Below are 15,943 nucleotides of genomic sequence, written 5' to 3'. Positions count from 1 at the left end.
CTTAGTGGCCCTCCTCTGGACCTGCTCCAAGAGCTCTGTGTCTTTCCTATGCTGGAGGCCCCAGGTTTCGATGCAGTACTCCAGATGGGGCCTCACAAGAGCTGAGTAGAGGGGGACAATCACCTCCCTCTCCCTTCTGGCAACCTTTCTTTTAATGCAGCTCAGAACACAGTTGGCCTTCCAGGCTGCAAGGGCACTCTGCTGGCTCATGTCCAGCTTCTCTTCCACCAGGACCCCCAAGTCCTTCTCTGCTGGGCTGCTCTCAAGTGGTTCTTCACCCAGTCTGTATAAGCACCTGGGATTACCCCAGCCCAAGTGCAGCACCTTCCACATGGCCTTGTTGAACCTCATCAGGTTCAAATGGGCATAGGACAGTGTTAGAGAAGACAGAAAAATCTCAGCCACCAGCAAAGTGAAAACAAAGGATATGCTCAGGGACGTCAGGCAACGTCAGTCCTTGAGATTTGGATCATCGCGTCAAAAATTAGTTTTCATTTGTTGTAGAAAGTCAGAAATGGAGTAAAAGCTTAAATAGTACTAAAACTCTTGAAAAGTTGCTCGATAGAGAGTCCAGGGAGCAGAGAGACATAATTTTTTTTTTTTAAATTTTAAAGAAAAATTTCAATAAGACATATCAAACAAGAAAACAGAAGGCTTTGATTGAGATTAAAGTAAGTCTTTCTATGATTTACATTGCATAAAATTCATTCTTTTTCTGTCTTAATTTCATTGTAGATTTTTTTTTGTTGTTCAGTACCTTTTTCAGCTACAGATGCAAACTGTCCAATACGGAGGATTTTTAAAGTGTTACTGGTTGTTTTCCCCTTTAAATTTCTAATTTAATGCTTCATTAAAAAGACGAATTACAACAACAACACAAAACAAATGAATGAAATGCTCCCCAATACCTATATTTTGAAATCTTTTTGTTCTGCATTATAACTCTATGTAGTTTTTGACTTAAAGCATAGGCTTTCTACAGATCTGTAGGCTTCAATTTCAGCAGTTTTTCTTGAAATAGACCACTGTTTTGATTATTTGAGAAGTGATGGTAAAAGGTATTACTCTTAAGTGAGAAATATGATATGGTGACTTAGGGGATCGGTAGGTATGTGTCCAAATTGATTCTGCAAGTGCAGCTTTGTGAAGACGCTGCCACCTGCTGTTAACAGTGCCTTATATCTCTCCAGATGGTACAATAAGATTTTAAATCCTGAACGTGTGTTTAAATGGGACTCTTGGCCATTTTTCCTGAAGAGGAAGAACCTGTTTTCTCACACTTATTTGAGATAAGTAGTAGTAGTAAGGACACAAGTCTTTTGAGAGTCAAAAGGAAAGAATGAGATGTGAGCCAGAATACCTGAGAAGAACTTGGGTGATTTGAAAAATGCAAAGGGCTCAATTTGATGTCAGAATCAGCTAAAGTAAAAAAAAAAAAAAAAATCAGATGCCAAGATCCAGCAGCACAGAGTAAGAGATCTCTGGAGTCTTAAAAGGATCCTGAAGAACACTTTGAAGTGGTGAAGAGATGGTATGTGTGGCTGTGTATCTGAGGTGGTGGTTGGCTATTTTAGTTTTTTTTTTTTCTCTGAGTCTGTCTGTGCGTTTTGCCACAGGGAAAAAAAGGGTGGGTAGGGAGGAAAAGTTGCTGTCTTGCGATTCATGTCTAAATGTATAACAGTTTTTCCTTCTACCAACCCAAATCTTTGAAAGAAAAACAACAACAACAACAAAACGGAAAATTGGTAGGAAAAAGCCTGCTGTAATCCTGAGGATATCAGGAGAATTGGCACTAGTCCTGATACCTTAGCTGGATTTAGGTGTGAGCATTTGGAAAGAGAGTGCTCAGATGGGACTCAAAGAGTGAAAGCTGAATTCAGTAGTCTGCATAATCTTGGGAAGTACTGAAACAAAAGAACATAATCATTGATACCTCTCTTTTTACCTTATTTTCCAGAGAAGCACAGCTTTTTGTTGAAAAATTTGAAGGTGCTCTTGGAAAAGGAAAGGGAAAAAAGTTCTATGCTTACAAAGTTATGATGACCAAGGTAAGTATATTACTTCACTAACTTCATGTAACAGAAAAGTGGAGCCTTGGACTGCTATATGTACTCATTTTTCAAAACAAATTTTCTTGTCTTTATCTGGTTTTTTATGCTTTTGTTTCCTCTGCTTGCACATGGAACAATTTCTAATTAAGCTCACAGTTTGATTGGGACTTATGATCTGCTTATCAGGTGTTTGAGACTCTATCAATAGAAAAATTAACTGTTTTGCTAGAGTTATAAAGACTCATATCTGGACACATCTCTTGAAAAAAATTTCTGTTGGTGTAGATGTTTCTCTATAGTCTGGATCTTAAGCCTAGTCTTTCCCTTGATCCTGAGAATCAGAAAGTGCCTTTTTGCCTGCTGTAAAAATACCAGAGGCACCTCCATTGAGTAAAAACATAAACAATATCTCGGATATTTTCTAGGAAGCTATGTGACACTGTAGGAGGGTGATTGAGAGGTTGAAAAATCATTGCTGAGGACTCCATGTCCACATTATATGTGTTCTGGTCAGTTTTACTTTGATCCAAGTCCTGTGTGGTTCCATGAACTAAATACACAGCAGCAGTGGATATGGATTAGTACGCTTCTAAAGTATATTTTTATATGAGTTTTATACTTTGATAGATCTTTAAAGCGAATCAGGTAAATTGGCTGGTTTGGGAGATTCACTTCTAAAGTACACTCCTGCTCAAAATAAAATGCTGTTGTGGAATAATACTACAAATGTTTGGCAGGACTACTTATCTATCCAGGTTTACCCTTAGGTAGATTGGCTTTTGTGCGGGCAGCTGTGTAGTCACATCTTATTAACATTAACATTAATATTAAAGGGATTAGGTTTTAAAACTCAGCTGTGCACAAGAAGCTCAATTATAGAAGTTCCACTTATCCGATAGATAAAGTAGTGAGTAGAGTAATTGCAATTAAATGACACAGCTTGAGCTCCAAATCTGAATTATGTATAGCAAAGGAAAGAACAAATTAAATTCTTAGAAACAATTCCAAAAACTGAATGTCATGAAAGGAAGGGATTATTTAATCATTTTTTTGCTGAAGAAATAGGAACTTTACATAAAGGCAGTGGGAGACATATTCAGAACAAAAAAAAAGAGATGACTTTTCATAAGCTAGTGCTTCTGCTGCAGTGTGTTCTGCCAAAGAATTGTATGTATGACTAAGGGGTTATATTAGTTAGCTCAAGGGGAAATTGAACATCAGGTATCAGAAATGATTTTTTTAAACTCTATGAACGTTTCAGAAATGGATGAAATTCCAAAGAGATTTTGAGAATTTTAAGACAGCCTGCATACCTTGGGAGATGAAAATTAAAGAGATTGAAAGTAAGTATTTGTGAATGCTAATGAAAAGTACTATCTAGTATCGTATCTCTAATGCATGCCAAAATTCTAAATTACTTTACAGTACTTTAGAAATACCTTCTTGTTCATACATACAGGTATACATACAGGTACATGAATATTTCTTCTTTCATTAATAATTATTAAATTTGATTTTTAACCTGTTCAAAATATCCTTGAGAGAATGTTAGGCACCTTACAGCTAATAAGACCCAGTATCAAAGTTAAACTTGGAGAAGAGATATTGGGATTTAGTTGTTGTCTGCCTCCACTTTATTTTGTCTGTATATCATAATTATTTCTATGATGTTTTTTTATAATCTTTAGATTTATTTAAGAAGTGTTGCAAAGTTATCTATAAAGATCGAAAACTAGTGGTCTTGGACATCACTATGTATTAGCCATAAATATAAATAAATCAGTATGATTAGTACTTCTGTTATGTTTGAGAGTTCCAGTGATGAATTTAAACTGTATTCCTTTCTGTGAAGGAAATCTGACTTCATGAGTACCTGAGTGAGGACCTGCTGCAGATGAAATAGAGCTGAGAATTTGCAATAGTGCCTGACTTTTGAAGGAACTCTGAGTTGCATCTAAAAGTAATTGCCAGAACAGCAGAAGAATAGGGAATGAGAAATTGTGAATTTTGTGGAGTTTTGGACAGCAAAATAATTCTTGAGAACTTTCATAATGTCCTTAACATCTAGTGTACAGACTAGTGAATAGATTACATATTCAATTTGAGTGAAGTTTAGAAGAAGCTGCTATAGTAAAAATCAAACTCAGCAGCAAGGTACACATAGTAATTTACTGATCTGGGCATGTAATAGACATTTTGAGGTTTTGTGTGAACAGTGTTTCTACTACTTTCCATAAAGGAGTCCTGATACAAGCTCTTCTGCTAATAATGCTTTTTGCATTTCTCTTTCCTTATAAACGATGAATACAAAAGTAGAAAGGGGTGATCTCTCCATTCTTGCTCTTGTATCAATATACTGTTTTCATTTGCAATGAGTAGAATTTTTGCTGTCATCTGGAAGCTCTCAAAATCATGGTAGGATAACACTTTTTCATAATTTCAGGAGATAAGATTGTAAAGTTTACTTTTTTTCTGTTACTATTTTTTTTTTTTTTAATTCATTTATCTCATTGTCAAAGCAACTTGCTTTTACTTTCAGAAACAATCCTCTGTCTGAATATTAGTAATTGAAGAAGTACAATTATACTACATTTGGATCCAGAACTATGTAGCCTGGAAAAAGGCTCAAGGGTACAAGTCTGATATATTTAATAAGAAAATAGTTAAAATAGTTTTAAATCACCGTTTGCTTGATTCTGATAATTCTACTACTAGTTCCCATCATGCTGAATCAAGAATTAGCTTAGTCTAAATTTCGGATTAGCAGATAGTATGAGATCACTTTTAAAAACCCTTATTTTGTTATCAAACTCTGGTCAAAACCTCCAGATTTAATTAGAAATCAAATACAGAATATATTCCACACAGCTTCAAGCTGGTATGTGTGAACTCCACGAAATTAAATTTTCTTAATTGTTGCTGTCTGCAGCAGTGCAATTGTGTTAAAGACACAGCAGAAGCAACTTTGCAGGGGGAAATGTGCTTCTAGATGGCTTCAAACTGAACAAAGACCTTGTTGCCCTTTGACTCCTATGTCACAGTGCCAGTGGCTTTCTCTTTCCAGGCTAACTTTAATTACTTGTGAAACAACAGTAATATTACTGACTTAAGTACATAACAGGTCTTGCTAAAGGAAACACATTGAAGAATTCAGAGAATCCTGTTGGCAGAAGTTACCTTGCACTTAAACACTGGATCCCTCTGAATGCACAAAAGAATGAGGAGAGGTGAAAGAAAGCGGTCAAACACTAGGATTGTACTCCAGAATCAATGCTTAGCATACAGATATCATCATTAGGCACCGCTGTGCCTGTGAGTTCTCAGCCACATCAGCTCCAATGGGTTGTAGTTTTGTGGCAAAATGTAGTTGCATTGAAGAAGTCAACCACCGTCTACTCAACTGCTCATTTCTGAAGGAGGCAGTACAGTAAAATATGCAGCAAAATGTCAGATTGTGACAGGCAAAATAGACTGTTTGGACCAGTCTTAGAAACCTGATGCACTATATAAAATGCATACAAAATGCATCGGCACAGTTCACTGCTTCAGAACTGTGTCTGTACAACTGCTTTCCATATTACTACACAGTAGTGCAAGTTCACACTAAAATTTATTTTGTGATAATTTTTTACCATCAGAAGAGTATCTGGTATATTTTATTCACTAGATAAACATACATGAAAATGAATGTTTCTAAGTAGCATCTGCTCTATCCAACAGAAGGAACAAGGAATTATAAATAGACAAACAGCTTCTTATTCCAAAGAAACCAGAGGTAAAATTTTAAAGTAATCCTCCAGGGTAAGTGCTAATATTATGCTAGGAGCTATTTTCTTTGAACTCAAAAGTGGCCATTAAGCACAGAGGTATAAATACCAACAAAATGCAGTAGGTGATGTCAGCAGCACCTAAAAGAGTTAAAATTTATGAAACTTCAAACTCTGTTTCTGAGTGTTGATCCTAACTAATAGAAAATGTAAGTAGAAAGCTCATGAATGAAATAAAAGCCTGTCATCTACATGCAGAATGCTCTTTTTAGGAAACTTCCTTATCTGTCTGAATACATTCATGTGAGGGAGCAGTTAATACTCAGCAAACCTCCTTAGCTGTTAGCTTCTAACTAGTTATTTTTAAGCATAAGTCATTTCTGTGCTATTACATGAAGACAATTTTCATTTTCTGGTCTCAAAATGAGTTGTTTATAAAAGAATTCCAAGCAGGTGAGGCAGTAACTGTTAACAGTTGGCAGAAAGTAGAATATTCTTACCACTGGGAAACACTAATTCATATTCTTCAGTCCTTCTAAAAACTTGCAGCTGAATAAGAAAGTATGACTTGTCTCAAATCAGTCTTTGCTTTATAGATTAGAATTAATGCAGGAATATAATGATTGCTCTGAAAGTAAAGCCTCCTATAAGAGATACAAGGAGCACAATAACAGAACACTGTTTTTCAACGTAGCCACCACCATTAACTACACTTGTTCTCCTGTGATGAACAGGAGTCTGCATGCTGCACTCATATATAGGCCCTGATTGACTTCCATAAAATGTTCTTTCTGTTCTTGTTTGAGAACAAGACCCTGATCTGTAGGACCCACCTGATGTACCAACATTGCCACAGTCGTTTTCAACACATTGAAGGTGATATTCAATTCCATACAGTTCCCTGGTCTTAATCTGCTGATTTGCGTGGATTAACTTACTGAGACACTTTTCATTTTGTGGTGTGACATCTGTGCATGGTCATCTAGACTGTGGCTTGCCTTACACATCATTGTCACTACTGCTGAAACGTACCACCCACTGCCTCACCATGCTCACATCCACTATTTGGTCTCCATAAATGTCCATCAAGCATCAGCGAATGTCAGTGGGCATCATTCAATGACAAACCTTTGCTTCATGCTCACTTCCATGTCAGACACTGTTTTGTCAGAGTGCCCTTCTGTTGCCGTCTGTCTCATGGCAACAAAAAGTAACAGGGTATTGATGGAAATCATGGAATCATAGAATCACAGAATTAGCAAAGTTGGAAAAGATTTCCAAGATCATCCAACTGTCAACCTACCACCAATATTTTCTCATTAAACCACGTCCTTTAGTAGAAAGAACATTTCTTGAACACCTCCAGGGACGGTGACTTAACCACTTCCCTAAGCAGCCCATTCCAGCACTTGATCACTGTTCTGGAGAAGAAATTTTTCCTAATATGCAACCTGAACCTCCCCTGGTTCAACCTCTACTTCCATACCACAATTGTTTGTCTTTGACATTGTGGGCCAGCATAGTAAAATAGGAGGCATTACTTTCAGATCAGCACTCATATTTTGAATGCAGACTGGCATTAACCACACATTTAAAAATTATAGAGACTTTTCTTCTCGTCCTGTGGACAAGCAATAGGTGGACCACCACTGTTCACACACAAAAAATCTTGAAAGAGTTGTCCTTTCTGTGATAATCACCACCATCATTTAGTATTAAGAAATGAAGTAATAAGGAAACAGAGTAAGGAAGAGGAAGAAAAAGATAATTGCAGTTTATAAGCCCTAGAAAATAAAACTTCATTTTAAACTCTGCTTAGTTTTATGCTGTCCACTGTAGTGAATAAGGACCTTGTTCTCACCATGTTCCATGTTGCTTTCTGCTTCCTGAAATCATTCCCAAAAGAATGAGGATATTAAGACTGGCCCAAAAGAACTCATGAAACAGGCAGAGCTCTAGACCATGTGAGTCCAACCTTATGGCTTGCCTGGGCCACATAATGTATGTACAAAACCTAACTTTTAAAATATACTTTTATTAAAACACAGAGAGAGGAACAAAACCATAAAAGTAGTGGGATATTTGACCTTGTTTTTGTGAAACTAGCACATCAGTCTGGTTCAATGGAAGTGACTGCAATTCTTAGTGAGCTCTTAAGGTTTTCACTGGAGGTTTTAAATGCAATTTTTCTCATCCTGTGCTTCCTCCACAAAAATATTTTTTTCATAAATGTGTGTACTGCCAAAAAGCAATGACATGAATAAGCTGTGATTGTGAAGAGAGGGATTTCTTTCTCTGGAAAGATAAGTCCTTCATCTTAAGGAAAAGGATCATATAGAGACTAACTGATATTCCCTTTTTTCACATCTTACATTTTCATAGGTCACTTTGGCTCATCGGTAGCATCTTATTTCATATTCTTACGCTGGATGTATGGAATAAACATGATTCTCTTTGGGCTGACGTTTGGACTTGTAATGATTCCTGAGGTGTGATTTTTTAAAAATTTTCATTGAAGATTGGTGTGTGAATTTCTGTCTTTGCTGTGACATTTCATAGGACCTGACCTTCAAATAATTTTGTAATCTCTTTATGTGCCATTAAAAACTATTAAGATGTACCAAAGTTATAAAGGCATACTTTCTTCGTAGAAGGCTGTCTTTAGAGAGTTATCTGGAAAGTACCCCACGAGTATGTATACTCATGGCATCTTGCCAGAACACTGGGACTCAGAATCCAAAAATGGTATCCCTTGCATCTTCCCACGTATTTCAATTAAGTAACCAATGAAATCCCATTTTACAAGAAAAACTAATCTTTTGGTCTTGTCTTTAAAACAAGCTCTGCTTTGAATTTGAACTTTATTGCATTTGACTGTGACATATCTTGGTAACACATTCATGCTTGTGAAATGTCACTTTAAATGTAGAAAATATCGTTGATGCATACTTTAGGAATAGTTTCAAATATTAATGTGAGAAGGTGGGGAAGTAGGTCATTCTCATTAAGGCGCTAAGGAGCACAAGGAGAGTCTTGCTAAGAACTGACAGATCACTATCCCTTCCCTTTGTTGGTATTTTGCTTTAAAATGTAAATTGCTATCATTTCTTGTTTCTAGGCTTTGATGGGAAAGCCATATGGCTCTTTACCTAGAAAAACTGTTCCAAGAGCTGAAGAAGCAACGGCTATGAACTTTGCTACTCTTTGGGATTTTAGTGTAAGTGCATAATCTTACAATGATGCATATTCACATGACTTTTTTGGATTCATTATTTAATATTCAAAGATTTAATGTGGAATATTTCAGGAGAAAATTGAAGTACAAGTAATTTATTTCATTTTTTACCCAAATTCTGAGCATAAATTTTTCACAGAGGTAAAATTTATGACAAATCTCAGACATTTCAGTATTTTAAACAATACAAAGACTCACTGGAAAAATTTTCTGTATTGGATCTACATCTCTATATACTGAGGGTCTATTAAGGATGAAATTGATCATCTGTATTTAGCAGTTTATTCTGAAAGGTGTCATTCTCCTTTTTCATCCCGAAAACAGCTAGTCTAATTTTGCATATGATGTGTCTCTGCAGTTCTCCTCTTTGTATAAAGATGATCCAACTTGGTATAAAGTCGGCTGATCATAAATTTTGTATTGCAGCACATTAGTTAGAGGGTTGTTAGAGTTCTTTATAGACAGTGGTCAATGAAAGGTACTTTTCACCTGTGAAATGGTGTGAGTCTAGTTAAGATTTTCCTTCATATTGATGGAAGCAGCATCTATTGAGATAAGAGTGAGTAATCGACCTCAATCTGCTGCACTCCTTTTCTCTAAGGAGCACCAATACTATAAAGATGTATCTTCTAGCACTTTAGCTTTAGCAGCAATAGAAAACGCAAATATGATTGTTGCAACCAAACTAATTTCTTAGGGAAATAAACTCAAGTGCAAATTCCTCCAACTTACAGCTCAGTGCATCCAATTATTAGCATACTGACTTATGTTTAGAAACAGCCTCTCTGTGTGATTTTGGTGTCTTTGAGATCCTGTCCCACCTGTGCTGGTGGCATGGAACAGTGCTGGAAGCTAAGCTCTGAATGAGCATTTTCATCAGGGCACAGGAAAATTTTGGATTTATCCAGCATTAAACCATCTCTGATCTTCCCTAAAAAAGACATAGAAATGTAGAATGATAATGCCTCTCCTTAATCTTACCATTTTTTACTCTGGTTCAGGTGTATAGAGATCCTTAATCTTCTAACGTCTAGATCTCAGGGTTCTTTGTAGCTCAGTAGTCTTATGTAGTGCCTACAATGCCTTCACATTTTGGCTCTTTTTTGGCTTTATTTTAAATATTCAGCCAATAGTGCAAGAAGAATCTGGTAATAAGACCACTAAACACAGGAAAATACTTAACTTGATAAACACATTTTCTCATTTATGAGCAAAGTCTTTCAGGCTTGTTAATTGCAAAACACTGTATGTTAAACTAATGTAATAATATGTAGAAAATACATTGATTGACTCTCTTTTGATTTAAATATATATTAAGTGATCACATGACTTCTGCTTTACTAATTCCACATTTTATGGTCCCTCTTTGTATAGATACAGATAGAAGTGAATGAACATTACTTTTCTAAGAAAACATCTGTATAATATTTTCCAATGACTACTGCATAAGGTGACATTATGTTTAGTTCATCAGGAGTTACATACTTGAATGACAGGAAGAATATGTCTAGACATGTAGCTGGGAATTTAGATAATGATGACATTTTAAACAGATATTAAAATGTCAGGGAGCTATTGGAGAAATATGAATTGTGTAGTGAGTTGAAACCTTTATACAGAGAATACAGACTAAAAGAGGCTTATGCAGCAAATAGGAATAAAGTTTTAAAAATAAATAGAGCTGAGACATGATGAATGTAGACAGATGGTAGAAGGAGGAGGAAGTTATAAGAGCAGAGAGAAATAGGATTTGACAGCTACGTAGAAAGTTTAGTAAATAAAAGCAGCAGTTAACAGAAGGAGCAAATGCAATGGAAATTAAAATTGAATAAGGCAGTGAAAGGAACGAATCCTCTCAAATACTGAGGGTAAAAAAGAATTTTCTCGAGGAATGTCAGATTGAAAAATGCTGCCTGAAGACAGTGATATCTTCAATTAAGCAGTCTTTGATTTGGTAGCAGTTATGGAGTGTTACTAAGTAAGTTATGAGTATTTTTTTATTTATTTTATATAATTTATTTATTTAATAATTATTTATGGCATATACTTCATTTTCAGCTAATAATTGCTAAATCTATTTTCTTTTAGTTTATACCATGATTCATTTCATTTGTAGCAAGAGCTACTATAGACAAAGTGCATGTTACACTGTGTAAGGGAGAGATGTCTTTTAAATAGTATGAGATACTGAATACCAGAAGGGAAGTAAATGGCTCCTTCAACTAACAGAAACCTCAGATTACTGAATCAGTGTCAAAACGATCTGTCCACCAATTGCATTTTGACAGAACACTGTATTTGACTTGAATTCATTGCATTCAGCTGGAGCTGTAGCCATGGTGAGCTGCTGTCAGAAAGTTTCTGCATACAGTCTTCTAGGAAGAGATTCCTGCTGTAACCTGAGGATTATCAGAAAGCCTCATTTATTTGGATCATTTTAGACACCAGCAATTGTTTATAGTTAACCATGTGCTACAAATTACTCTGAAAAATCAGCAAACTGATCTGTAGAAGAGAAGGGGATTCTCATTGCTTTTAGGAAAAAAAAAATCTCCTAACTGCTGAAAAGAAACTTATGCTTACCTCACACTGTATAGCCTTGGAGTCTAAGTGTTTTTAAAAATAGTGGGTAGTGAATTCACATAGTGAATAATCATCCAAAAAAATGTAGTTATATAACATATAATTAACATATTAAATGATCACCCAGTGAACAGAAAAGAGTGTTAGTAGACAAAGAAGTTACATGAGCATTTTATGTCAAATAAGTTATGCAAGAATGTGGAAATGAAGCAAAAAATATTTCATTTCTGTTGCAAGTAATTTATAAAACAAAATATGAAGATGAATTTTTTTTTATTGTAGATAGAGTTGCCGTGAAAAGTTCTAAAGGTAAAATATTTGAAAATTTACATTAAATATGCTTTTTAATATTACAAAAATGGTTTTCTTACTTCCTGTGAGCTTTATTACCGTGATGCTTATGGCCATTTTGAACACACTTGAAAATAACGCTTCATCATGTTGATACTGGTAGGATTCTGATTATGTGCATATCTAACAGATGTGTGATGCTACATCTTTTTGTTGAATTTTCAGGGCTTTGCACAGTATTCTGTGCTTTTTTATGGTTATTACAATAACCAGAGGACAATTGGATGGCTCAAGTTCAGGATGCCTCTTTCCTATTTCCTTGTTGGTGTTGGAACTATTGGCTACAGCTTTATGATTGTCATTCGAACGTAAGTTCACATTTATAAAAACAAGTAATATGAATGTTAATCACTCAGACTTTCTTTCAGAAAATACACTTTGGAATGTAGCAGTCTTAAGAGCAGGACAAATGCAAAATCATTGGAGCAAAAATGCAAGAAAAAGCTGAATTCTGTTAAAGTCGTATATAATTCCTTGGGCCCATTCTTATTTATTTTTGCAGCAGCTGTCTTTCAGTGTTGTGTCACTAGGAAAAATCCTTACTGAAATACCAGTACTTTCCTCCTGCAACTTCAAAGTGTAAAATGAATGCATAAAGTAAGGAACAGAACCGTCAGACCATATTTTCATAATGCTCTGCATCTAGCATAATGGCAGTTAACATTCAGGAAACTCAACTGTTCTTTTTTTCGGTGATATCTTATGTGAATTAAATTATTTTAAGAAGAAAGAAGGCAAAAAAGAAAGAAACATGTGGAAAATAATTCTCTCTATATAGCCAGCAATAAATGACTGTCCACAAGTCTATAGCAGTTAAGTCAAATTTACACAGTAGTATCACAGAATAATATTGATCATAGTAAAGATTTAATGTCCTGAAAAAAAAATTATCTCCAGCAGTGTTTTCTTCAGGAAAACTATGCTTAATAAAATGCAGTAAACATAAAGTTAAATGAATGGGAAACATGTGTGTGAGTGAAACTGGGCCTAGGCAGTACAATTAGTGAGGAATTAGGCTTTTGGCTCTCAAATTCTGGACATGAATTTTGTCTTACGAGCAGCATTAGATGAATATTCATTCACTATTATTCAGTATTATTTATATAAACAGTGATGATTCTAATAGTTTCAGAGGAGATACGCTGCTAGTAAATATAGTGTAAATAACCTTGATTCAAGTACAGTGATCACCTACCCCAACAAATGTCATTAGCTAGAAATGCAGATTTAGAAGTTTCTTAGGTTGGAATAATTGGAGCATTGTAGGTCAGGATTCAAGGACATTTGTCAATTTAAAGAAAACCACAGTTAAAATATTCCAGTGTTCTGTGATGTAGCCAACATTTTCCACTTTCAAAAGCACTAGATTAAATCATGTTCAGTTTTTCAACTATTACATGGTTTCTTGCATAGGGAAGAAGCAAAAGCATTCCAGAAGGAAAAAAAAAAAAAAGCTTCAATTACACATTTGTATTTTGGCGAACAAAAAACTTGTTCAATAATAAAAGTAATTAATTTAGGTTGAAAGCATCTTTCAAAATATTTATTTGATTATGTATTTGTGAAGATTAGAAAAGTTTAAGTTTCAGAGAGTAATATTTGATAGTCACGCAGACAAATAAAAACTAAAACTAAAAATTATTCTAGCAGAGAATTCCTGAGTGCAAAACAGAAGGAAATCATGCTGTATGTAGTATCTTCCTTCCCTCTGGCCATGTGATGTTACTGCTGGTCTATTATTAGGTGATCTTTAGAGCAGTTCTTGCAATCTACTGATTATTGCTGTTTTTCCAGAAAGTAGTGCAACGCGTGTGCTGTCCTGTTAATTGACATCTGGATGGAAGAGTTGGTGAGGAGTATAAGTGGTGTTACTATATTTAGGGGAAACACCTAGAATTACTCTTCACTCTACAACTCATCCTACGGAAACAATATGGAAACATTTCTGGTCTCAAATAAAATGACATTCTGAGCACAGGATTGTTCTCTAGTTTGTTAGGAAGTCTTTAAAAGTAATTAGCTTAGTCTAAAATTGCCTTAGTCTAAAATCAGCAGCAGGGCAGATCCTATCAAGAGTGTTTCATAATACGCCCTTCTGTAAATAAACAGTAGCAACAACAACAAACTGGTATTAGATTATGCCAGTTCCAAAGCATTTGCTGTGTCCCTGACTTATAATTCTATTTCTCTATTTGAGAGTATGCATTTCACTGAACAGTTAGAAATGTGTTATATGCTATGTATTGATATTAACAAAATGAATCTACTACATTAGTCAGCTTTAAAAAAAGGATTGCATTTCCCTGACCAAAAAATCAATGCAATGTCCAAGATTAAATGAGTAAATTTAGTAGTCAAGATGAAATCAAATCAATAAAGAAGGAATTTGATGTTTGTGGATACTGTTACAAATCTCATTTAAAAATACATGTGTGATGAGAGACAAGCCTAAGAGCTTTATTAATGATTTTTTTATTTTGTTTTGACTGGTTATTTTAGAATTCTTTTCTTCCTCTTAATGAAGTCTCTAATCAAATCTACTGCAACTTCCTCTTTGAGCGATCTACCTAACATTGTGTTTGAGTTTCTTATTCAGCAGAATTCCTTTGAGATGTTCAAGAGATACATTGATTTTTTTTTCTCATGAAAATGAGTACATTTTATCTGATAAATTCTCTAAAAATATCAAAATCTCTATTGTTTTCCCTTGTTTAAAGCAGATTTTTTTCATGACTGATTGTAATAATAATATATATGTTTTTCAGAATAAAATTAGAGCGTTAGGTGGAATTTAAAAAGCATACAGAGCAAAACTAGCTCTAATAGAGCCTTTCTGCATGTTTCTGATTTTTGTAGAATGGCAAGGAATGCAAATGAAGACGGTGGTGGGGATGATACTAGCTTTAATTTCAGCTGGAAAATGTTCACAAGCTGGGACTACCTGATTGGCAATCCTGAGACAGCAGATAATAAGTTTGCTTCTATCACTACCAGCTTTAAGGTAAAACAAAGATCACTAGAGAGATGTAATTTGATTTATCTTTCACATTATTGTGAATCAGATGGAACTAAGGCCAAGTATAAACTACCTGGAACCTAGATGCTTAACCAAAGTGGGCAGTTCTATACGCCTCTGGTTCTGAGTCTTTATGCATTTCCATCCTGTTTTTCTGTCATCTGTGACTGCAAAACTAACTGTAGAAAAATGATCATATTGAAAAAATAATCCTTGCCTTTTCCTGGTTTCTATCATGCTTATGCCTGAAAAACTTTTTAAAAAAGGCTTATTCATTCTTCTCTTGCTACTCAAGAGATACCACAAGACTGCAATATCAAAAAACAAACAAACAAAAACAGGCTATTCATCATATAAGAATTTTCATCAAAATTTTGAGTGTATACTTACTTTTCATAAGAAAATTTTTATATTCAAATCAATTATGAAATGTAGCCCGGTTTGCAGTAGAATATAAGATTTTGCCAGGCTTCTGTTCAGTTTGAAGTGCATGATGATTTCAGCAGTCATTGTGTGGGTAATCTAGGGTGCTATGTGAGATGCAATGCTGCAAAAACAATACAGGGGAAGTATTTTGCCTATTGAATGCTAAATAAAGTGTTTCTATATAGGGAAATGCCAGTATGTCATGTAAATGATAATTTAGCTTTCAAATAACATTTGGAGAACACACTGGCAACATGTTACAATGATAGGACACTAGATTTGCAGTCATGATGTTAAACAGCAATAGGAACTGAAGGACCAAGCGTAGAATATAATGTCCTATCATACACAACACTGTTCCTTTCTGCAGCAGTGGTATAACCAGTTTGTTTCTCCATACTGCCCACCTTCCCAACTGTAGGCATAAAATTTATCTGCATGTAAGGTAAGTGGAAAGAAGAGGTCTTTGGAAAACAGACACGAAATACTAAGCATCGAATGTCTGTGTGACTTC

At 35.1% G+C, this 15,943-nt stretch overlaps 1 protein-coding gene across 1 annotated transcript in view; it reads left to right on the top strand.

Moving 5' to 3' along the window:
• TMC1 (transmembrane channel like 1) overlaps positions 1-15,943 on the top strand; it is a 52,204-nt gene that overhangs the window by 21,005 nt on the left and 15,256 nt on the right. The window contains exons 5-10 of the mRNA XM_031608765.2: positions 1,958-2,048; positions 3,313-3,394; positions 8,201-8,307; positions 8,937-9,035; positions 12,153-12,295; positions 14,844-14,988. Of these exons, the coding sequence (XP_031464625.2) occupies positions 1,958-2,048; positions 3,313-3,394; positions 8,201-8,307; positions 8,937-9,035; positions 12,153-12,295; positions 14,844-14,988 (667 nt within the window). The remainder of the gene's footprint in view (positions 1-1,957; positions 2,049-3,312; positions 3,395-8,200; positions 8,308-8,936; positions 9,036-12,152; positions 12,296-14,843; positions 14,989-15,943) is intronic.

This window comes from Phasianus colchicus, chromosome Z (assembly GCF_987193195.1).
Source record: "Phasianus colchicus chromosome Z, bPhaCol1.hap1.1, whole genome shotgun sequence".
NCBI lineage: Eukaryota > Metazoa > Chordata > Aves > Galliformes > Phasianidae > Phasianus > Phasianus colchicus.
The sequence above is the reverse complement of the archived record's forward strand: the minus strand, read 5'-3'. Positions and strand labels throughout refer to the sequence as shown.